The sequence below is a fragment of the Somniosus microcephalus genome, chromosome 27, assembly GCF_052327205.1.
Source record: "Somniosus microcephalus isolate GS21.2 chromosome 27, FLI_Smic_1.0, whole genome shotgun sequence".
Lineage (NCBI taxonomy): Eukaryota > Metazoa > Chordata > Chondrichthyes > Squaliformes > Somniosidae > Somniosus > Somniosus microcephalus.
Genome location: NC_141013.1, coordinates 17,113,606 through 17,136,062, shown reverse-complemented (window position 1 = coordinate 17,136,062; position 22,457 = coordinate 17,113,606). Strand labels below are relative to the sequence as shown.

Sequence of the window (22,457 nt, the reverse complement as noted above, 5' to 3'; positions counted from 1 at the left end):
ATTACATGGCCCAATTTCTAGGTTCAGGTATGCTACAGAAAGTGTTGTGCAGGCCTGGAATGCCCCCTAATATATATTAAAATGAGGCCCCTACTTGTTTGAGAAATGTAATTCCAATTCCACCGATCACAAAAATGATGCATTTCGGTCAGTGGGATTTCACCCAGTTTTCCTTTTCTGAACACCTCAAATCAGGTGGTAAAGCTAAGGAAAATCCCGTGGTTGCCTTTATAGAGAGGTGTGCCAATCCATTGGCTCAATGCTTGACATTTAGACATTATTTATAATAAGCCTTGCTGGACACGGTCCAGGAAGTACTCCATCAGTGCCCACTTTCATGTAGCTTGACATTCCTTGCAGCTAAGAAGCATGTTGTAGGTCGATTAATATGAATGTGTAAATGATCTGCTGGTAAGAAGATTGCAGTTAGTAGTACAAGGTTATACTTATTGGAGGACTGAATGATAACAACAACAACTTGCATTTATATAGCCCCATTCACAAAGAAAAATGTCCGAAGACGTAATTAGACATAAATGAAAGTTGAGCCAAAAGCTTGGTCGAAGAGGTAGGTATTAAAGAGGGTCTTAAAGGAGGAGAGGGAGGTCGAGAGGTGCAGGAGTTTAGGGAGGGTACGGAGTATGGGGCTAGATAGCTGAAGGTCATGGTTGGGATGAAGTTGGGAAGGGATGCACAAGAGGCTACAGTTGGAGGAGCGGAGAGTTCGGGGTGGTGGTGGGGGCGGGCGGGTTGGCTGTAGGACTGGAAGATATTAAAGATAGGGATGGGCGAGGCCATGAAAGGATTTAAACATGAGGATTAGAATTTTAAATTGGAGGTGTTGGGGACCAGATAAGTCAACAAGGACAGAAGTGACGGGTGAGTGGGCATTACATTTCCCGATTATCTGTATGGCTTGCCGGAGGAAAATCCTAGGGCATGGCTGATGAGCATATATTTTAGACTTTCTCTGAATTCAGGATATACAAACCCAATAAAATCAAATCACATGGTGCTTGTTTTGTTGATAATGCTTGTGTGTGCTTCTGCTGAAGGGAATGGTCTCAGAATAGTTTATGTATATCAGTGTAATGGAAGAATGTGTTAAGAACCCTGGACCACAAATGACCCCCACATTACTGATCCCTATCCATCTTTGGTAATTATTTTTAAGTCTGCTGTGTTGGTTTCAGTTTCATAGACATGAAGCAGACACATGCATCGCACTGTTTGATCAGTAGAATGCTTTGGAGGCTGAATTTTACTGAGTTTTACAGGCTAACATAATGTACACAATATTTTCCAGGTCTCTTATTTAATTCACTTTAGTCATTTGTACAGAGATTTGGAGTTTTTAATGTTTTGCTTTCTAATGGTTTCACAGTACCTCCTGACCTGGTTTCTCGTGAACATGGACGCTATCCATCTTATGTTTCCTGTCCGCACAGAAGTTGCATGACCCTGGGTCTAACAATTACCCCGACTGCTGTAAATTGCACATCACTCTGAAATAATAGTAGTATCAAGTACAAGAACAGGTCAAAATAACAGCAACATTTATACAAAATTCAACAACACAATAAAGCTGAAGAAAAGACGATGACGAGAGAAATCAGGTTAGTCCAATACTCACAGGGCAAGTTAATGGAAAGTGCTCTTTTATGAAGATCACAAGTAATTACTATTTTATTCTTCAAAGGTTTTGCCACTGCAGGACTTACAAAACATTTATTTTGTTCATTAAAAACCCTCCTCAAGGAATATCTTTAGGGTTCTTGAGTCTTTTCTTGTGGTATCCATAACAGAGACTGCTTTACAATGTTAGAGTTCTTTCTTCGAATTGTTCAGGGTTGAGGATGAAGTGATGATCTATCGTCCACCATCCACTTTTGAGTTAAGCTCCAGCGGAAGTCAGAAAATGTGGGAAGGACACCGCTTGTAATTCTGGGGCCAGACTCGTTGATTTAACGGACACCAACTACCATTAGTGTGAATCCCTATCAATTGAAGTTCTCATATTGGGAGACGGGGACTAGGATACAGCAGCAGGATTTTAAAAAAGGGGCAGCCCTCATGATTTCTGGCTTTTTGAATCAGCAAAATTATTTGGTGATTCTCAATATATGGAAGAAGTTCTGCAGCACAGCGAGCATCCCATTTATCAGGCGGGACCATCGAAATTCTGCTGCAGGAAGTGCGGCACAAGAGACAGTCTCTACTCAGAGGAGCCCCAGGAGAGCGACCCAATGAGAATAGCAGGAGGTGGCTACCAGCATGAATGCCATGAGCAACCAATTGTGCAACTGGAGACAATGCCAAAAGAAGTTTGATGAACATAGAAATATAGAAGATAGGAGCAGGAGTGGGCCATTCGGCCCCTCGAGCCTGCTCCGCCATTCAATGAGATCATGGCTGATCATCCAAATTCAGTACCCTGTCCCTGCCATCTCCCCATATCCCTTGATACCCTTTAGCCTTAAGAAATATATCTAACTCCTTCTTGAATATATTTAATGAATTGGCCTCTACTGCCTTCTGTGGTAGAGAATTCCACAGGTTCACCACTCTCTGGGTGAAGAAATTCCTCCTCATCTCTGTCTTAAATGGCTTACCCCTTATCCTTAGGCTGTGACCCCTGGTTCTGGACTCCCCGGCCATCGGGAACATCCTTCCTGCATCAAGTCTGTCTAGTCCTGTTAGAATTTTATAAGTTTCAATGAGATCCCCTCTCATTCTTCTAAACTCCCGCGAGTATAAGCCCAATCGACCCAATCTCTCCTCATACGTCATTCCTGCCATCCCAGGTATCAGCCTGGTGAATCTTCGCTGCACTCCCTCCATGGCAAGAACATCCTTCCTCAGATAAGGCGACCAAAACTGCACACAATACTCAAGGTGTGGTCTCACCAAGGCCCTGTACAACTGCAGCAAGACATCCTTGTTCCTGTACTCGAACCCTCTCGCTACAAAGGCCAACATACCATTTGCCTTCTTAACCGCCTGCTGCACCTGCATGCTTACCTTCAGCGATGGTGCACAAGAACACCCAGGTCTCGTTGCACTTCCCCTTCTCCCATAAACTTATCCGGTTAGCTAAGGTGGGAGCACAACTCCAGCCCACAGTAAAATTAAAAGGCAGAAAATTACAGGTGCCTGTGCAAAATTTCTTATTATGTGCTTCTGTTATGGGCTGAAACTAGTCTTGCATTCTAACGCTGAAATCATATTTTGTCTGTTTGTGTACCAGACAGCTACCCACACTGGGAACATACCATCTAATTGGCATGCTTGAACCAAAGTGAGAAGCAGGATGTCAAATAATTAACATAGAGGCAATTAAGGAAGTGAGTGAAGTCCAGCTTGATGGCTTCATGCCTGCCCAACAAAGTATGGTTTTAAAATAAAAAACAGGAAATGCTGGAAGCACTCAACAGGTCGGGCAGCATTTGTGGAGAGAGGAAAGTAGGGTTAATGTTTCAGGTCAATTACCTTTCGTCAGAAGGGAGAATTATGGGCACAGGGGCAGCTGCTGTAGGACCCACAGACTGAAACTGTGTAACAGACTGCACTGATTAATTAGCAGAGCACTTAACATAGCCCTTTGAAACACTTTAGTGCTCCATGCGTAGAATGCCAGAGAAAATGCAGCAATCATTTCTGACATCTGTGCAGGCATGCAAGAGGGTGTTGAGATGCTGTGGAACACCATGGACTGGATGGCATGTCCAGGGCAACCTACAGGGAAACCACTAAAGACACAGGCCTAAATGCTGATGCATTTAACTTACCAATACTGTGTCTGCCACTATTGAGACTAGACTTCCACTTATGGGAGGTTCTCACATCTGATCTCCAGAGGCTAGTGTGTCAGCTTGAAAGCATACTTATGACAGGCTTAATGCTCTTTGGTAGTGGCCAAGGGTTAGGCTCTCCAAACAGATCCCTGGTCAAAGGACAATGCGCAGGCAGGGCATGGCGGAAAGAGAGATGGATGAGGACTTGACTTCTCGGGATGATGGTTTATCTACCCATCCCAACGGGCTCTATCAATGACTGCAGATGAAGCAGGTAATGGACAGGAATAGTCGTCCAGCATCGACGCCAAGCTGCTGGCAGTAGTGGCAGAGCCATCTCATGACCTAACACAAAGAGGGCATTCTTCACAGGCAAGACACAAAGTCCTCATTCAGGACATTTGCTCTTTGTACTGAGCTGGTACTTAGAAAGAGAATGAGATTAGGAACGCCATAGCCTACACTATCACCAAGGGCAGTCACTGGAGAAGCAAAGATTGGTACAGTGACACACATAAGGAGCAAGGAAATAAAGGGGAGGAAATTCGGTACCTTAGTGCCTCCAGTTAGCGCCTGGTGGGGGCACTAACGGGGTGCTGAGGCAGTAGTACCGCGGTGAGGAGAATCCAGCGCCACACGCCAAATTCGGCACCTCCCCCCACCCCATAGTGCCACCGCTACGAGTTAGCACCGGGGACTTCAGCACCAGGCAGATCGTGATGTTGGCGAGGGTGCAATGCTCACTGGGCGCCTGATCTGCCAAGTTGAGTATCGCCCCCTGCCCTAGCGCCTGGTCCCAAAAGCGACAGGGAGAGGAGGCGTCAAGCAGGCGGATGCCAGCTCCAGGGATACTATTAAAGGGATCTCAACAGGAGGCCTTACACTCCGAGGGTCTTCCGACTGCAATTCTCCTACCTTCAATTAAGCGAGGAGCAGTGTATTAGAAGGCTCTGCTTCAGCAAGGAGGTGGGCACAGAACCCTGCCACCTCCTGCAACCAGACCTCCAGCCTCAGATCAGGATGAGGACAGCTCTTTCAGTGGCAGTCAAGGTCACCGTCGCCCTCAATTTCTTCGCTAGCGGATCCTTCCAGTCTGCAACGGGAGATATAGGTAACATCTTGCAGTTCGCCGTCCATCGCTGCATCAGGGAGGTCATAGAGGCTCTCTACAGCAGTCAGAGCTTGTGTGGCATCAAGCCGAGACTGCATGAGAGCAGTCTGAGATTGAATGCCACCAACCATAGACTGCATTACAGCACTAAGACATTGCGTCGCTTCCGCCTGTGCTGCAATGGAAGCTGCCAGATCGCCTATCAGACACGACATCAGGTCTGGGTCACCACGGTCTCTCTGGGAGTCTACCATCCTTTCCAGACTGGAAATGATGGGCTCCATGGTGTGCACAGAGATTTGTGCAATGTTGGAGGTGGACTCCTCCACGCTCCTAACCATTGCCGACAGGCTCTTGGGCACCCTTGCCATTGCACCTATCATCTCCGTGTGCATGCCCATCACCCTTCTTCTAAAGGCCTCCCCATCAAGGTACTCATCTGAGTCCGGTGCAGCAGAACTTGCCCTCCGGGGAGCTGGCCCCTGAGCTACCCTTTTCCTCTGGCCTCGCTGCAGCCCTCCCATCCCCGGTGCATCACCCTGTGCAGATCCCGCTACTACACTAGCCTCTAAAGAACATGTAGTGCCAGTATCTGAGCTGGTGCCTGCGGATGAGACATGCAATGATGCGGTGTGTTCTTCCTCTTCCTCTTCTCCCGCCTCGCCCTCAATGGTGCCTTCTGGGACAGGCTGCTCTGGTGATTGGGTGAGTGCTGGGGGTGTGGTGCTTTGGCCAGTGTGTGCAAACTGTGGTTCAGATGGAGGTATGTAGCATTTGTTGAGGCGTTGACTCATCCTGACCACCTGAGTGAGGTTGTTAAGTTTCTTCCTGCACTGTGTGTGGGTCCTGGGGACCACAGTGTTGCCCGAGACCTGATGGGCAACCTCCCTCCATATGGCACAGAAGACTTGTGGCGATGGCCTCCTGCCACTTGCCGGGTAGAGCATCACCCTCCGTCTCTCCACAGCGGACACCAACTCCTCCAATGCCAGGTCCGAAAATCTGCGGGCTCTCTCCCTGGGGCATGGATCTGCCATGAGTACAGCTGGTTGAGTCGTTCAGCTCCTTGGGCTTGGCCTGCTCCTGCTTGCTGACACAGGTTCACAGGCAGCAATGCTGAGCATGGGGTTCTACAGTATGAATGAACCTCCCCTTTAAGAACTGGAACGAGCCTGTGGCAATGATGACTTGCGATTAGACTGCATCTGATATTGGTTAGTGCTTTGAGTGTCACGCCACTGAGCTAGGCTGTTAACGCTTGATTTAGCGCTCCCATCCTTTCTTTGAGCGATAACATTGAATTTTGCATGCAGCGAGATTCATTAGCGCCTGGCGCTAAATCTCAAACTTTTCCAAAGTTAGCGTCCACTCCTGGGCTATAATGAATATCTCCCCCAAAGTGTTTGCAGCTTCTTTTCATCATTTGAGCATATTCTTTGCAAAAGAAACATATAATTAGGGATGGTGGGGGCAAACATGTCGGGATGGTAATGAAAGGAGGGAGGAATTTGGGCTCACATGTTGGTGGGGAACATGGAGATGGCAAAGACGCTGAACAAATATTTTGTATCAGTCTTTACAGTAGAGGACACTAAAAATATCCCAACACTGGACAAACAGGGGGCAATGGGGGGGGGGGGGAGGAGCTATACACGATTAAAATCACTAAGGAGATGGTACTCGGTAAAGTAATGGGACTTAAGGCGGATAAATCCGCTGGACCTGATGGCCTACATCCTAGGGTCTTGAGAGAAGTAGCGGTAGGGATTGTGGATGCATTAGCGATTATTTTCCAAAACTCCCTGGACTCAGGAAAGGTCCCGGCAGATTGGAAAACTGCTAATGTAACACCCTTATTTAAGAAGGGAAGTAGACAAAAAGCTGGAAACTATAGACCAGTTAGCCTAACATCTGTGGTTGGCAAAATGTTGGAGTCCATTATTAAGGAAACAGTAACAGAGCATTTGGATAAACATAATTTAATAGGACAGAGTCAGCATGGTTTTATGAAGGGGAAGTCATGTTTGACAAATTTGCTTGAATTCTTTGAGGACGTAACATACAGGGTGGATAAAGGGGAACCAGTGGATGTCGTGTATCTGGACTTCCAAAAGGCATTTGACAAGGTGATGCGCTATCAATTCTAATAAAAGGCTAGGCAGAGTTCAGAACAACAGGCTTTTATTAACTACTGAATTGCACTTCAGACAGATCAGGACTATGCCTCTAGTGGACGACCGAATGCCAGGAGCTGCCATGCGGCCGCTCTTATACTCGGTAGCCCAGGGGCGGAGTCAGCTGAGGCATAGTCAGGCACAACAGTGAAACAAGAGTGAACGACAACAACAACAACAACAACAGTGAACACAGTGAACTACAGTGGTTTACCACATTCACCCCTCGTTTAAAATTAAGTCCGGCGGGGTGAAGTGTATCAAAAGTTCGAGTAGGCGAGTCTGTCGGGCGGCCTCGTTTGCCGTCGAGATCTTCGTGGCGACGGTTGCGATGGTACAGCTTCCCACGACGCGTCTTGAGCGGGGTCCAGCACCGGCGTATCGTCCCCTTTGGTGTTGGGTGGGCGAGTGGGCTCCGGCTGGTCCTGGGGGCGCGGCATGCCGTCTACTGGGGTGGAATGGACAGGGGTGAGAATTGGGTCTACTGAATTTTGGGCCGTGTCGGAGGGGGTCGTGGTGGGGGGCAATGGTGGCGGGTCAGTGGACCCCGAGGGTGCCAGATCTCTAATGGAGACTGTGTCCTCCCGCCCGTCCGGGTATGCCACGTAGGCGTACTGGGGGTTGGCATGGAGGAGGTGAACCTTCTCTACCAGGGGAGCCGTTTTGTGGGACCTTACATGCTTCCTCAGCAGGACGGGCCCTGGGGACGTCAGCCAGTGTGGTAGTGAGTTACCGGATGTGGACCTCCGGGGAAAAACAAACATTCGCTCATGGGGGGTTGCGTTGGTGGCTGTACACAGCAGTGACCGGATGGAGTGGAGCGCATCGGGTAGGACATCCTGCCAACGGGAGGTCGGAAGGCCCCTAGATTTTAAGGCTAGGAGGGCCGCCTTCCAGACCGTCGCGTTCTCTCTTTCAACCTGTCCGTTCCCCCGGGGGTTGTAGCTGGTGGTCCGGCTTGAGGCAATACCTCTCATGAGCAGGTACTGACGGAGTTCGTCGCTCATGAAGGACGAGCCCCGGTCGCTATGAATATAGCTGGGAAAACCGAACAGAGCAAAGAGGTTGTGCAGGCATTTAATGACCGTAGCGGTGGTCATGTCCGGGCAGGGGATGGCAAAAGGGAAACGGGAGTACTCATCAACTATGTTGAGGAAGTACACATTGCGGTCAGAGGAGGGGAGGGGCCCTTTAAAGTCGATACTCAGGCGCTCAAAAGGGCGGGTGGCCTTGATCAGGTTTGCTCTGTCAGGCCTATAGAAGCGCGGCTTGCACTCTGCACAGACTGGGCAGCTCCTGGTCATGGTCCTGACCTCCTCGATGGAGTAAGGCAGGTTGCGGCCCTTAATGAAATGGAAGAACCTGGTGACCCCCGGGTGGCAGAGGTCGTTGTGGAGGCCCCGTAGTCTATCGATCTGCGCGGTGGCGCATGTGCCTCGCGATAGAGCGTCTGAGGGTTCGTTGAGTTTCCCTGGCCAGTACAAGATGTCGCAATTGTAGGTGGAAAGTTCGATTCTCCACCTCAAAATCTTGTCATTTTTGATTTTACCCCTCTGCTTGTTGTTGAACATGAAAGCAACTGAACGCTGGTCAGTAAGCAGGGTAAATCGTTTTCCAGCCAGGTAGTGCCGCCAGTGGCGCACCGCCTCCACAATGGCCTGGGCCTCTTTTTCCACAGAGGAGTGTCTGAGTTCGGAGCCCTGGAGGGTTCGTGAAAAGAAGGCCACGGGTCTTCCCGCCTGGTTAAGGGTAGCGGCCAGGGCAAAGTCGGATGCATCGCTCTCCACCTGGAAGGGGATGGACTCATCTACCGAGTGCATGGTGGCCTTGGCAATGTCATCTTTTATACGGTGAAAGGCTAAGCGGGCCTCCGCCGTCAGGGGGAAGGAAGTGGACTTGATAAGTGGACGGGCTTTGTCCGCATAATGAGGGACCCACTGGGCGTAATAGGAAAAGAAGCCCAGGCACCTTTTGAGGGCCTTGAGACAGTGGGGCAGGGGAAGTTCCATCAACGGGCGCATCCGGTCAGGGTCAGGACTGATGACTCCGTGTTTCACCACGCAACCAAGGATAGCGAGGCGGGCTGTGCGGAATATGCACTTTTCCTTGTTGTACGTGAGGTTTAGGAGTTGGGCCGTGGGGAGGAACTTATCAAGATTGGCGTCATGGTCCTGCAGGTCATGGCCGCAGATGGTCACGTTGTCTAGGTAGGGAAACGTGGCCTGTAACGCATTCTCGTCGACCATCCGGTCCATCTCCCTCTGGAAGACGGAGACACCGTTGGTGACGCCAAAAGGAACCCTGAGGAAGTGAAAAAGGCGGCCGTTTGCCTCGAAAGCTGTGTACTGGCGGTCCTCAGGGCGGATAGGGATTTGGTGGTATGCTGCCTTGAGGTCAATGGTCAAGAAAACGCGGTATTGCGCTATCTTATTAACCATGTCGGCTATGCGGGGGAGGGGGTATGCGTCCAACTGGGTGTACTTGTTGATAGTCTGGCTGTAGTCGATGACTAGGCGCTGCTTGTTGCCAGTCTTAACGACTACCACCTGGGCTCGCCAGGGGCTGGTACTATCCTCAATAATCCCCTCTTTCAGGAGCCGCGTCACCTCAGATCTTATGAAGGATCTGTCCCCGGTGCTGTATCGCCTGCTCTTTGTGGCGATAGGCTTGCAGTCGCGGGTGAGGTTGGCGAACAGGGGGGGGGGTGTGATTTTGAGGGTGGAGAGACTACAGGTGGGGCGCAGCGGGCAATTTAAAAACTGCTGGTTGCAGACAGTGAGCGGGGGAAGAGGTCCACCGTATGTCAAGGTGACACTCTTAAAGTGACAATGAAAGTCCAACCCCAGTAGAACGGCAGCGCAGAGATGTGGCAGGACGAATAGCTTTACATTTTTATATACGGAGCCCTTCACCGAGAGGGTCACTACGCAGTAGCCGCCGACGTCTGCTGAGTGGGATTTCGCGGCCATGGAGATCCGATGGCGCGTTGGCCGGACCGAGAGAGAATAGCGCCGTACTGTATCAGGGTGTATGAAGCTCTCCGTGCTCCCGGAATCAAAAAGGCAAGTTGTGGCGCGGCCATTTACCTGGATGTCCATCGTGGACCTGGCTAGCTGATGGGGTCTGGATTGATCCAGCGTGATGGAGGCCGCTGTGGAGTCGGTAGCGTCGCTGTAGAACCCCGGTGAGGCGGCGGTGGGTGAGTCGGGGGCCCGTTGGCAGAATGGCGGACAAGATGGCGGCGTCGGAGAGGAAGGACAAAATGGCGGCGCCCATGACGATCCCGATCCCCACGAGGCTGGAGGGAGGCAAGATGGCCGCTCCCACGAATCGCACGCGGCGCTGCTGGAGGTAGGGGTCTTCTGACTTCTGCAGACGCCAGCGTAGTGTCCCTTCTTACCGCAGGCAGAGCAGACCGCGTTTTTCGCCGGGCAGCGCGCCCTGGGGTGTTTGGTTTGGCCACAGAAATAACATTTCTGGCTCGGGCGGGACATCGCTGCAGCAGTTGAGGCCAGGGCCCGTGGCGGCGCCGCGTCCCAAGGTGGCGGCGGCTGCGGCATCCATGAGGCGGCCGCGCGGTCCGGGGAGTAGGCCTCCATGTTCCGGTGGGCTACGTCCAACGAGAGGGTGAGTGAAATCGCCTTCTTCAGGTCGAGCTCGCTACTTTCCAGCAGTCGCTGCCGTGTGTGAGTGGACCTGAGGCCCGCCACGAGGGCGTCCCGGATGAGCTCCTCCGTATGTTCCGTGGCTGTTACTTGCTTGCATTCGCAGGCTCGGCCGAGTTCCTTCAGCGCCTGTATGTATGCTTCTGTGGGTTCCCCGGGCTGTTGTTTGCGAGACCCCAGGAGATGTCTTGCGTAAACATAGTTGACCGGGCGTGCGTATTGCTCCTTCAAGATGTCGATAGCCCCCTGGTAGCTCGTAGCGTCCCGGATAAGGGCAAAAGCTCGGTGGTTTACTTTAGAGTTCAGCACCCTGAGCTTGTCGGCATCGGCGGCGACGGTCTCGCCGGATGCAGTCAGAAAGGACTCAAAACAGTGCAGCCAGTGCGAGAACTTAGCAGTCGAGTCCGGTTCTTGCGGGTCGAGTTCCAGGCACTTGATCTTAAGAATCTGCAGCATCGGTTTTTTTTTTTTTTCAGTAGTTAATAAAATTGATGCGCTATCAATTCTAATAAAAGGCTAGGCAGAGTTCAGAACAACAGGCTTTTATTAACTACTGAATTGCACTTCAGACAGATCAGGACTATGCCTCTAGTGGACGACCGAATGCCAGGAGCTGCCATGCGGCCGCTCTTATACTCGGTAGCCCAGGGGCAGAGTCAGCTGAGGCATAGTCAGGCACAACAGTGAAACAAGAGTGAACGACAACAACAACAACAACAACAGTGAACACAGTGAACTACAGTGGTTTACCACACAAGGTTCCACACAAAAGATTACTGATCAAGATAAAAAATCACGGGATTGGGGGTCATATACTGGCATGGGTGGAAGATTGGCTATCTAACAGAAAACAAAGAGTTGGGATAAATGGTTCATTCTCAGGATGGCAATCAGTAACTAGTGGTGTTCCGCAGGGGTCAGTGCTGGGACCCCAACTCTTTACAACCTATATTAACGATTTGGAGGAAGGGACCGAGTGCAACGTATCCAAGTTTGCCGACGATACAAAGATGGGAGGGAAAGCAGTGAGTGAGGAGGACATAAAAAACCTGCAAAAGGACATAGACAGGCTAAGTGAGTGGGCAGAGATTTGGCAGATGGAATATAATATTGGAAAGTGTGAGGTTATGCACTTTGGCAGAAAAAATCAAAGAGCAAGTTATTATCTAAATGGAGAGAAACTGCAAAGTGCTACATTACCAAGGGATCTGGGGGTCCTGGTGCATGAAACGCAAAAAGTTAGTATGCAGGTGCAGCAGGTGATCAGGAAGGCCAGTGGAATCTTGGCTTTTATTGCAAGGGGGATGGAGTATAAAAACAGGGAAGTCTTGCTGCAGTTATACAGGGTATTGGTGAGGCCACACCTGGAATACTGCGTACAGTTTTGGTTTCCATATTTAAGAAAAGATATACTTGCTCTCGAGGCGGTTCAGAGAAGGTTCACTCGGTTGATTCCGGAGATGAGGGGGTTGACGTATGAGGAAAGGTTGAGTAGGTTGGGCCTCTACTCATTGGAGTTCAGAAGAATGAGAGGCGATCTTATCGAAACATATAAGATTGTGAGGGGTCTTGATCGGGTGGATGCGGTGAGGATGTTTCCACTGATGGGTGAGACTAGAACTAGGGGGCATAATCTTAGAATAAGGGGCTGCCCTTTCAAAACTGAGATGAGGAGAAACTTCTTCACTCAGAGGGTAGTAAATCTATGGAATTTGCTACCCCAGAGAGCTGTGGAAGCTGCAACATTAAATAAATTTAAAACAGAGATAGACAGTTTCCTAGCAGACAAGGGAATTAGGGGTTACGGGGAGCGGGCAGGGAAGTGGACGTGAGTCTAGATTCGGATCAGCCATGATCCTATTGAATGGCAGAGCAGGCCCGAGGGGCCGTATGACCTACTCCTGCTCCTACTTCTTATGTTCTTATGTTCTTATGTTATGGGGGCAAATGTGGTGTAGAGAAGACCATATGACGGTTCATGTAGGGGATCAAGAGCTGCATTTAACTGAAAGTCCTACCAAACATTCTTTGATGTCCCAATCTGCCCGGCTGTACATCAGCCTCATCCAGTTTCCATCCTGCTCCGTTTCTTCAAGGCTGCCCTGGACTTGGAAGAAGAAGAGGACTTCCTGTAGCGGGAGGCAAGGCAGGTGTGCTTGCACTTCAGGTGTCTGCACAGGCAGTCCAGGACTGGATAAAGATTTGATAAAAAGTGTAGGGGGTTAGGACTAAGGGGATCCATTTTTCAGAGAGCATATTCATTTATTTAAATTAACTAATCATATGAATTTAAGTGAGATCAGCTCTCCTTGCTAATTTTGTGTTATTTGCACAATGTGCTGTAGTAAGCTTGCACCGCAATGGAATACATGCATGATTTATACACGGAGAGAGTAGCAGGTTACAGAATGGTAATGTAGATATTGTTTTCCCTGTGAAACACTTGTTTGCCTCGCTTTTTGGGCAGAAGATAGTACAGAAAGCTGACGTAAATGGAAAGTGGTACTTCATTAAACTCATTAAATATATTCAAGAAGGAGTTGGATATATTTCTTAAGGCTAAAGGGATCAAGGGATATGGGGAGCAGGCAGGGACAGGGTACTGAGTTTGGATGATCAGCCATGATCTCATTGAATGGCGGAGCAGGCTCGAGGGGCCGAATGGCCTACTCCTGCTCCTATGTTCTTCTATTTCCTATTTTTATAAATAGAGAAATGCTCAGAAAAAGGTATGTTGGCACATCAGTGCTTCAGTATTGCCCTAATCTTTTCAATGAACTGGATCAGAAACCGGTGGAAAGGTTTCAAATGGAATCTGGCAAGCAGCTTCTTTGTCAAATGTCTACTTTGGAAGGGGTAAATGTCACTTTTTATTTATACATTCGGTTCACGCCAAAGGATTGTACATCCACGGCTAGACAGGCCATTGGAGTGGAATTTAAGCAGCTCTGTAATTGTTGTGCAAAATGTTACAGATATTAGATAATCCTTATCCTTTTTAATAACAGATTTGAAAATCTAGAGTAAGTAATATGTCTGACAATTAAATACATTTACAGTAAACTCTTTCTTATCCAGCACCTACGGGACCAGGATGGTGCCGGTTGATGAAAAATTCTGGATAACAGAGAGGTAGGCTATTTTTAGCACAAACAAAAATAAAAACCATTGACTAACTCGGCCACTGCGGGAGACTCGGACTTGGTAAATCGAGTGCTGGATGGATTCGGCGAGATTACCGGCTATCTATTTTGCCAGTTATTAAAGTATTCCGGATGATTAAGTGCCGTTTAAACAAGAGTTTACTGTATTATTGTTTCAATCATTCATCTTAAGACTACATACAGAGCAGTGCACGCAGTCGTACGTCTATAAACGTACGAGTAAAGAACTTCCTGGGAATTGTGAGCGATGCCTATCCAGGCCTTCATGGCACCTCACCTTGAAAATAGCTAAAGCCCTGGGCGAGCCAAAATTTCCTGCAATTAAACACTGGGAGGACCGAAGCCATAGTCTTCAGCGCTCACCACAAACGACGTTCCCTAGCCACCGATTCCATTCCTCTCCCTGGCCACTATCTGAGGCTGAGCCAGACTGTTTGCAACCTTGGCGTCCTATCTTACCCTGAGCTGAGCTTCCAGACCCCACATCTTCTCCATCACCAAGACTGCCTCCTTCCATCTCCGTAATATCGCCTGTCTCCACCCCTGCCTCAGCCCATCTGCTGCTGAAACCCTCATCCATGCTTCTGTTACCAGCAGATTTGACTATTCCAATGCTCTCCTGGCCAACTGCCCACCTTTCACCCTTCACAAACTTAAGCTCATCTAAAACTCTGCTGATCGTATTCTAACTCGCACCAAATCCTGTTGACCCATCACCCTTGTGCTCGCTGACCTACATTAGCTCCCAGCCCACCAATGCCTCAATTTTAAAATTCTCATCCTTGCGTTCAAATTCCTCGATGGACTCATCCCTCCCTAACTCTGAAACCTCCTCCAGCCCTACAACCTGCTGAAAATTCCGTATCGCCCCGTCTGGGGCGCTAAATTTTCAAAAGCTGAACATGTAGCGCCAGGCGCTAATCCTTCTCTCCTGCCAGGAACCTCGGCTTTAGCGCTCCAAGAGGGAAGTGGCGCGCTAAATCAAGCGCTACCACTTCTCTTGGGGCACTAAAATGTGTGAGGGGCGATAGTGGCAGAGCACTGACGAATGTTCAGTGCTGCCGGCATCAGAGGCTCTTTCCCTCGCTTAAAGGGGAGGGCCAATGATGGGATGCAAGATTCTTCCTCGTATTTCTGTGGGGCCATGGGACCTGCGCGACTTGCATTACAGCCCCAAGCCCCCTCGCAGAGTGGAGGGCTGAGTAATCGCGCATCAATCCGACGTGAAAAACATTCAGCAGGCCACCAGATTGGTGCGAAGAATAAAGTTTGCCCTACCTGACCACCACTGCCTTTAAATATCGCTCCCCAAGCGGCCGGCTGAGGGGACGACGCCTCCCGCTGCTGCCGTTGTTGACGGCGGGCGATGCAGCAGGGGGCGGGAGTGAATATCAGATCCGGGGCGGTAACGGGGCGCTGCGCACCTGATGACGTCACGATCTACGGGGCGCAACAGAGTGAAGCGGCAAGTGTTAGCGCCAGCGCCAAACCGCCAGGAAAGTTCGCGTGCGTCGGTGAATTTGCCGCGCCCGGTCGGTAACCCCTTAGCACCCCGTTAACACCCCCCACAGGCGCTAATGGGAGGCGCTAAGCAGCCGAATTTCTAGCCCTTTGTTCCTCCAATTCTGGCCTCTTGTCCATCCCCCACTTCCTTCACCCCACCATTAATGGAGGTGCCTACAGCCATCTAGGCCGTGGCCCTAAGCTCTTGAATTCCCTCCCTAAACCTCTCCGCCTCTCTCTCCCCCTTTAAGACACTCCTTAAAACTTACTCTGAGTCCAAGCTTTTGGCCACCTGTCTTAATGTCTCCTTCTTTGGCTCAGTGTCAATTTAGATTATTCTCCTATATAAATGCAAGTTATAAAATATTCTCTTGACTAACAGTGAGTGGCCGATCATGGCTGAACCATTCACCAGGTCAGGAAGCATCTGTGGAAAGAGAAAAAAAATAACTTTGCATTTTTTCATTAGAACTCAATATATTACAAAAACAACTTGCATTTATATAGCGCCTTTAACACAGTGAAACATCTCAAAGCGCTTCACAGGCGTGTTATCGAACAAAATTTGACACAAGACACAGAAGAAGAAATTATGGCAGGTGACCAAAAGCTTGGACAAAGATATAGGTTTTAAGGAGCGTCTTAAAGGAGGAAAGAGAGGTAGCGAGGCGGAGAGGTTTAGGTAGGGAATTCCAGAGCTTAGGGCCCAGGCAACAGAAGACACGGCCACCAATGGTGGAGCGATTATAATCAGGGATAGGAAAGAATTGGAGGAGCGCAGATATTTCAAAGGCTTGTAGGACTGGAGGAGGCTACAGTGATAGGGAGGGGCGAGGCCATGGAGGGATTTGAAAACAAGGATGAGAATTTTTAAATTGAGGCGTTGGTGGACCGGGAGCCAATGAAGATCAGCGAGCACAGGGGTGTTGGGTGAACGGGGCTTTGTGCGGGTTAGGGCACGGGCAGCCGAGTTTTGGATGACCTCAAGCTTACGTAGGGTGGAATGTGGGAGGCCAGCCAGGAGTGCATTGGAATAGTCAAGTCTAGAGGTAACAAAGGCATGGATGAGGGTTTCAGCAGTGGATGAGCTGAGGCAAGGGCGGAGACGGGCAATGTTACGGAGCTGGAAGTAGGTGGTCTCAGTGATGAAGTGGATGTGTGGCCGGAAGCTCATCTCGAGGTCAAATATGACACCAAGGTTGCGAATGGTCTGGTTCAGCCTCAGGCACTTGCCAGGAAGAGGGATGGAGTCGGTGGCTAGGGAATGGAGTTTGTGGTGGGGCCCGAAGTCAATGGCTTTGTTCTTCCCAATAGGTAGTTGGAAGAAATTTCTGCTCATCCAGTACTGGACGTCGGACAAGAGACAGTGGAGGGGTGACAAACTTATAAGGATCAGAGCAAAGGAAAGAGTGGGGGCGGGGGGTGGGGAGGCGGCGAGAGACCACATATTCAAGAAATGCTTAATTTCTCTCATCCTGCCTCCTTGTGTCTTATGTTATTATCACTCCTGTCATTTAATCATCTCCTGTTCCTCGCCTAATCCGTTTGCAGATCATTTGTTTTAGATTATTTTATATGTGGTCTCTGCATCCTTTCTCAGTCTTATAAAGCTGTTTATCTGTAATATCTTCTAGTTCTGACAAAGGGTTATATACCTGAAATGTTAACCTCTAGTGCAGTGCTGAGGGAGTGCTGCACTGTCAGAAGTGCCGTTTTTCGGATGAGACATTAAACCAAGGCCCCGTCTGCTCTCTCAGGTGGATGTAAAAGATGCCATGGCATTGTTTCGAAGAAGAGCAGGGGAGTTCTCCCCGGTGTCCTGGGGCCAATATTTATCCCTCAACCAACATAACAAAAACAGATTATCTGGTCATTATCACATTGCTGTTTGTGCGAGCTTGCTGTGCGCAAATTGGCTGTCGCGTTTCCCACATTACAACAGTGACTACACTTCAAAAGTACTTCATTGGCTGTGATAACGCTTTGAGACGTCCGGTGGTCATGACAGGCGCTATATAAATGCAAGTCTTTTTTAAAATTTCCTTTTTCCACAGATGCTGGCCTGCTTCGTGTTTCCAGCATTTACCTGTCTTTGTTTCAGACTTGCAGAAGCTGCAGTGTTATATTTTTGTTTGAGCATTCATCCCTCCTTGGTGTATAACTTGCTTTCATTTTGGTTCGAAGATTGACAGGCACAGACCTTGGTTGATGACAGCAAGGGAATGTGAAAAATGATTAAAACCGTCATTAATCAGTATTCAGTTCCATCTGCAGTTTAAATAACTTGGGAATAATTCAAAAATTCTGGGTTGTATATTAATCTGAATGTAACAAACACTTGTCAACTCTTTTAACTGTATAAAATATCCCTTCTATATATTTATCCACTTTAGAAGAGTCCCTGCGCAGAATGCTGTTATACTGAACAAACATACTTTATTTAGGAAAATGTTTTATATAAGACAGGATACTTCATGAACATTTATAATTGGGACATTTACTTAGGGTAGAGTTGAACAGTAAGATGTGATTTAGTGTTAAATAAATTTGTAATGTTAATTAGGAATTTTATGCATTTATAAATTAAGGCATCTGAATCCTTGCAAAAACACCAATGTGTTTGAAAAACAGGGAAGCAAAAATGTTTAGACCTTTAATAGGTTAGCATATGCAAAGGTGAAAATAGAGTCGTCATCTGTGGCTTAAGACTATGGAAGGCTGAACTGTGCACATTCTTGTACACAAAGAAGTTTATGATGAAGCATTTAGGGTAGAAATTCATCTGTGCCCGTTTTCGGACCTAGAATCGACACTGTGTAGGCAGCGTGCACCCCAACCGGAGGCCCAAAGTTGGCCCAGAAATTGGGCCTCAAACATTCTTCAGGTGTCCTTAGGCTGCAGGATGTTGGGCACTGAAATTGGGCTCATTTTATGCTTGTAAAATGGACACAAGGTCCAATTTATACCCCTTTGACTTTTATCATCTTTGGAATGACGTTTATTTTTTGCTGTGAAATAATTAACTACAGTATAATGTAACTGTAACGTGTCCTAAAATTCACGGCTGTGAGAATCTGCAGTTGTTCTGGCATACTCCCACCATAGCTTCGCCAGGAGTACACTGAACAGTCGGAAATGACGCCAGGGCCCGAATACACCACATTTAACCTTGTCACAACTTTCAAGGATGGTGTTGTGAGGCTAGAGCCTTCCCCTACCCTTTACAAGGCCATTGTAATGGAAACAAGGCCTCTCTCCGACGGGAGTGCCCACACCTCAGGTCTTCAGTAGGACCTGGCGTAGGGTTTTGTGGAAGTATGTCTTGTCAGGTCAGGCATATCTTCCTAACAAGATCAAGGCCTGAACCCCCGAAGAGGAGACATATTTTTAAAAAAATGATTAAAAGTGGCCACTGTCATAAATCTCATCATTGAGAAACTACCTATGAAATAACACTGGACGGCCAGCTGTTGGCGCCGACCAAGGAGTATAAATACTCGGGCGTGGGCCCCAGCTTTCCAGGGACATTTTGTAAAGACAAGGAGCTAGTGGATACAACTAGACCTCCATGTTCTGAAACAAGTTGATTAAAGCCTTGCTTTATACTCAAACCAAGTGCGTAGTGAGTTTTATTACGTCAGCCACCTTGAAGAGGAGGGGCACAGGAAACAGCTAAGTTGCTTTTCCAAGGGGGCCCTAACCCGCCTTCCCCAAGCTGGGTCGCGTATACTGGACCTGCTGACATGTATACGGTCATGGGAACCCGAGCTGCACCAATGTCAGGCAGGTGAATGGGCTGCCTCCTGACCCCCATGAACTTTGGTGGGGCCAGTGGTGGAGTGTGGCTGCATCTCGGTTGGGATGCGCTACCCTGTGGATTTTCAGGGTTCTTGTGTTTGGCCAGGATAGATGATGCACATAGTTGTTGACATTGAACTTATGTGAGGAGTGACAGATTGCAAAGCCGTTCAGACAGATAGAATTGCATAGCTTCAAGAGAAACACTTGCCAAAATAGGCCATGTTTATTAACTAAAAGTGGGCAATTGCCACTGCTAATGAGTGACACTTAGTACACCTGGTAAACAATTCTCAATTAGAAGAGTAATGAACACAAAGTTACACGGTTAATAAACCCATTACCTCACTATCAACTATTATTGAGGAAAGGTCCTCTGTTAAAGGTTACACAAGTAAACACCTTGTTTTTCGGAATAGTGTGCCAGACCTTAATGTTTTAAATAGGTTTTGATGACACAAATCCCATTAGAGCTGCCTCGCATGCCCTTCGGAATCTGGCTGCCTGCCTCTCTTCTGCGATCTTGCTGTGCCCAGGTGGCATTGGAGAAGGGCTTCGGAGTGCCCACTGGTACAGTCGAGGCCTTCCACGACTGGCGGGCACTACAGGACGTAAACTGTATAATCAATCATGACACTGAGATCCTGATGTAGCTTTACTTTATACAATAGCAAAATACTACGGATGCTGGAAATCTGAAATAACAACAGAAAATGCTGGAAATACTCAGCAGGCCAGGCAACATCCGTGGAGAGAGAAACAGAGTTAACGTTTCAGGTCTGGGACCCTTCATCAGAACTGGAAAAAGCTGGAGATGTAACAGATATTAAGCAGGTGCAGAAACAGAGGGGGGGGGGGCACGGTTTAGGAGGGGAGGAAGGAATTGAAAGAACATCCTGTACTTTTGTAAGAGGCAGGAAAGATAAAATGTTGCAAATGGACAAAAGTACAGGATGTTCTTTCAATTCCTTCCTCCCCTCCTAAACACCCCCCCCCTGTCTCTGCACCTGCTTACTATCTGTTACATTTCCAGCTTTTTTCAGTTCTGATGAAGGGTCCCAGACCTGAAACGTTAACGCTGTTTCTCTCTCCACGGATGCTGCCTGGCCTGCTGAGTATTTCCAGCATTTTCTGTTGTTATTTTAGTTTTACTTTATGCTTCTTTTGGATTGATTGGGCCTTGTATCAGACTGTTTTATTAGTGGTTCCCTCCCCAGATTGAGGGTGTCGATTCCTGTCCGGTGACACTGATGTACCCAGTCCTACCCTTTTTGGTCCAATTAAAATAGCCACGTCTTTTGCTTAAAGATTGAACTTTCAACCCAGAATTAGGCTGAGGAGTCGCTTTGTGTATTTTCATACATGGAAAATATATGGGTCTCACGTTGATGGGCAATGATTAGCTGTAATGGTGCAAATCCTACATTTCAAAACAATTAAACTGCTTAATTTCAGTGAACTAGAGGAAGGACATCAGGTACTGACCTGCGCTGAGCAGCTCAATTATAAAATTAAGTTTGGTTATCAGGTAAAAGGTTTGCTTTTTCTAAAAAAAATTACGTGGCTTAATAAGGTGCAGCCACTTGCATGTCATTTTGGAGTTGTTGGTTACTGAAAAGACAAATTGAAGAAATGATACCGGAAATTGAAATACCAATGGATAAGTCACTGCTGTACAGTATCAGCAGACTCATGATGAGGTATAGAATATACTGAAGGACCTAACTGCTTGAATGTGTGTCTTTGACCATGTCACTGGACACCTGTGTGAAATGACAGTACTGTTGGATACTGATTTATGTCATTGGATGGTATGTGTTTAAGGAAAATCTTCTGAATTAAAAATAATTGTTAAAAATACACAAGATAAACAATCGACTTTTGAGCTCTTCAGTAAGCATCTATCATAAGTTCCCCATGCTGTGTAAAATTAACACATGCTAGGAAATGCATAACCAAAGATAAAGAACATGACTGTAGGAGATGAGTGTGACTGACCGTAGTAGTGAAGGCCCAAGGAATAATCTCTGAAGACCAGTGACCAGAATTATGGATTTCAGTTGCTTTTTCTATTTCAAGTATGCATTATGCTTGGGTTCCGCTGAGACCACTCAGTTCCCGATCTCATTACAGCCTTGGTCTGAACATGGACAAAGGAGCTGATTTCCAGAGGTGAGGTGAGAGTGACTGCCCTTGACATCAAGGCAGCATTTGACTGAGTGTGGTATCAAGGAGCCCTAGTAAAACTGAAGTCAATGGGAATCGCTGGGGGAGGGGCGGGTGTAGAATTTGCAAAATTGAACATTGTCCTATAAGGGTCTATTGGCAGAAAAGGCCTTAATTTTTTAAAGACTGTTTTAAAAAGAAGCCCAGAAAAAGGGACACACAAAATGGCCGCCAGACCCCGTGACCAGCTTTTGGGACACTTTAAAATGGTTCCTGCAGTCCCCAGACAGCTTTTGTGGATTCAGCCCACAGTAGGTTCTGGAAGGCAGTTTCAGGGAAAACGAAACCAGACAGAGCACCATACATATAGATTGGATGCAGATCCGATCAGATCGGCCTGTAGATAAAGGCCATCTAAATGTTTACCCAGACAAAGGGGAACAGATTCAAGTTCGAAGAGGGACATTAAAGACAATACAGGGTCGTTCCAGACCAGAGATGGCAGTTACCGGCCATCCCGAAGATACTTTAAAAACAAAGACTACCCCGCTGGGCTACAAGCCTGCCAAAAGCTAAACAAAGACTAACCTTGATTTGGCTGGAGATAAGGGCCTCCATGAAAAAGTATAACTGGAGTCCCGGGGTAGTCATCGGGAGCTTTTTGGAGCTTTTTGGCAGCGTTTGCAGCTTTCGGTACGCTTCTTAGCCTTGGGAAGGCTTGACATCGGAGAAGGTGGTTCGAAGAAGAAGAAGACGAGATCCGGGGTAGTCATCGGGAGATCATCGACAAAAACCCCGGGCCGTTGGCGAGAAGAAGAGAGGACGTAACGCCCTACAGCATCGTGTGTAGGAGTACGGAGAAAAACGAGCTGCGGGCGAAACGATGGTCAGCGCGTCTTGCTGAAGAGAAGGAGCCATCAGCTTGAGCAGCCCACTGACCACGTGGAGACAAGACACCTGAGAGGACCAAAACGCAGACTTCAAAACCTCTATGTTTCTAACTGGGATTGGTGAGCATGTTTCTGACCCCTCATAATCTAATCTAGCTAGGCTTAGTGGGTGGGCATTTTGGGTATAATTTA

The 22,457-nt window shown here is 48.1% G+C and overlaps 1 protein-coding gene across 1 annotated transcript in view; it reads right to left on the bottom strand.

Annotated features, from left to right (window-relative positions):
* LOC147100014 (gonadotropin-releasing hormone II receptor-like) overlaps positions 1-12,928 on the bottom strand; it is a 50,502-nt gene extending 37,574 nt beyond the window's left edge. The window contains exon 1 of the mRNA XM_085968579.1: positions 12,763-12,928. Coding sequence (XP_085824705.1) covers positions 12,763-12,810 — 48 coding nt within the window. The 5' untranslated portion in view covers positions 12,811-12,928. The remainder of the gene's footprint in view (positions 1-12,762) is intronic.
* Between the last annotated feature and the right edge of the window lie 9,529 nt (positions 12,929-22,457).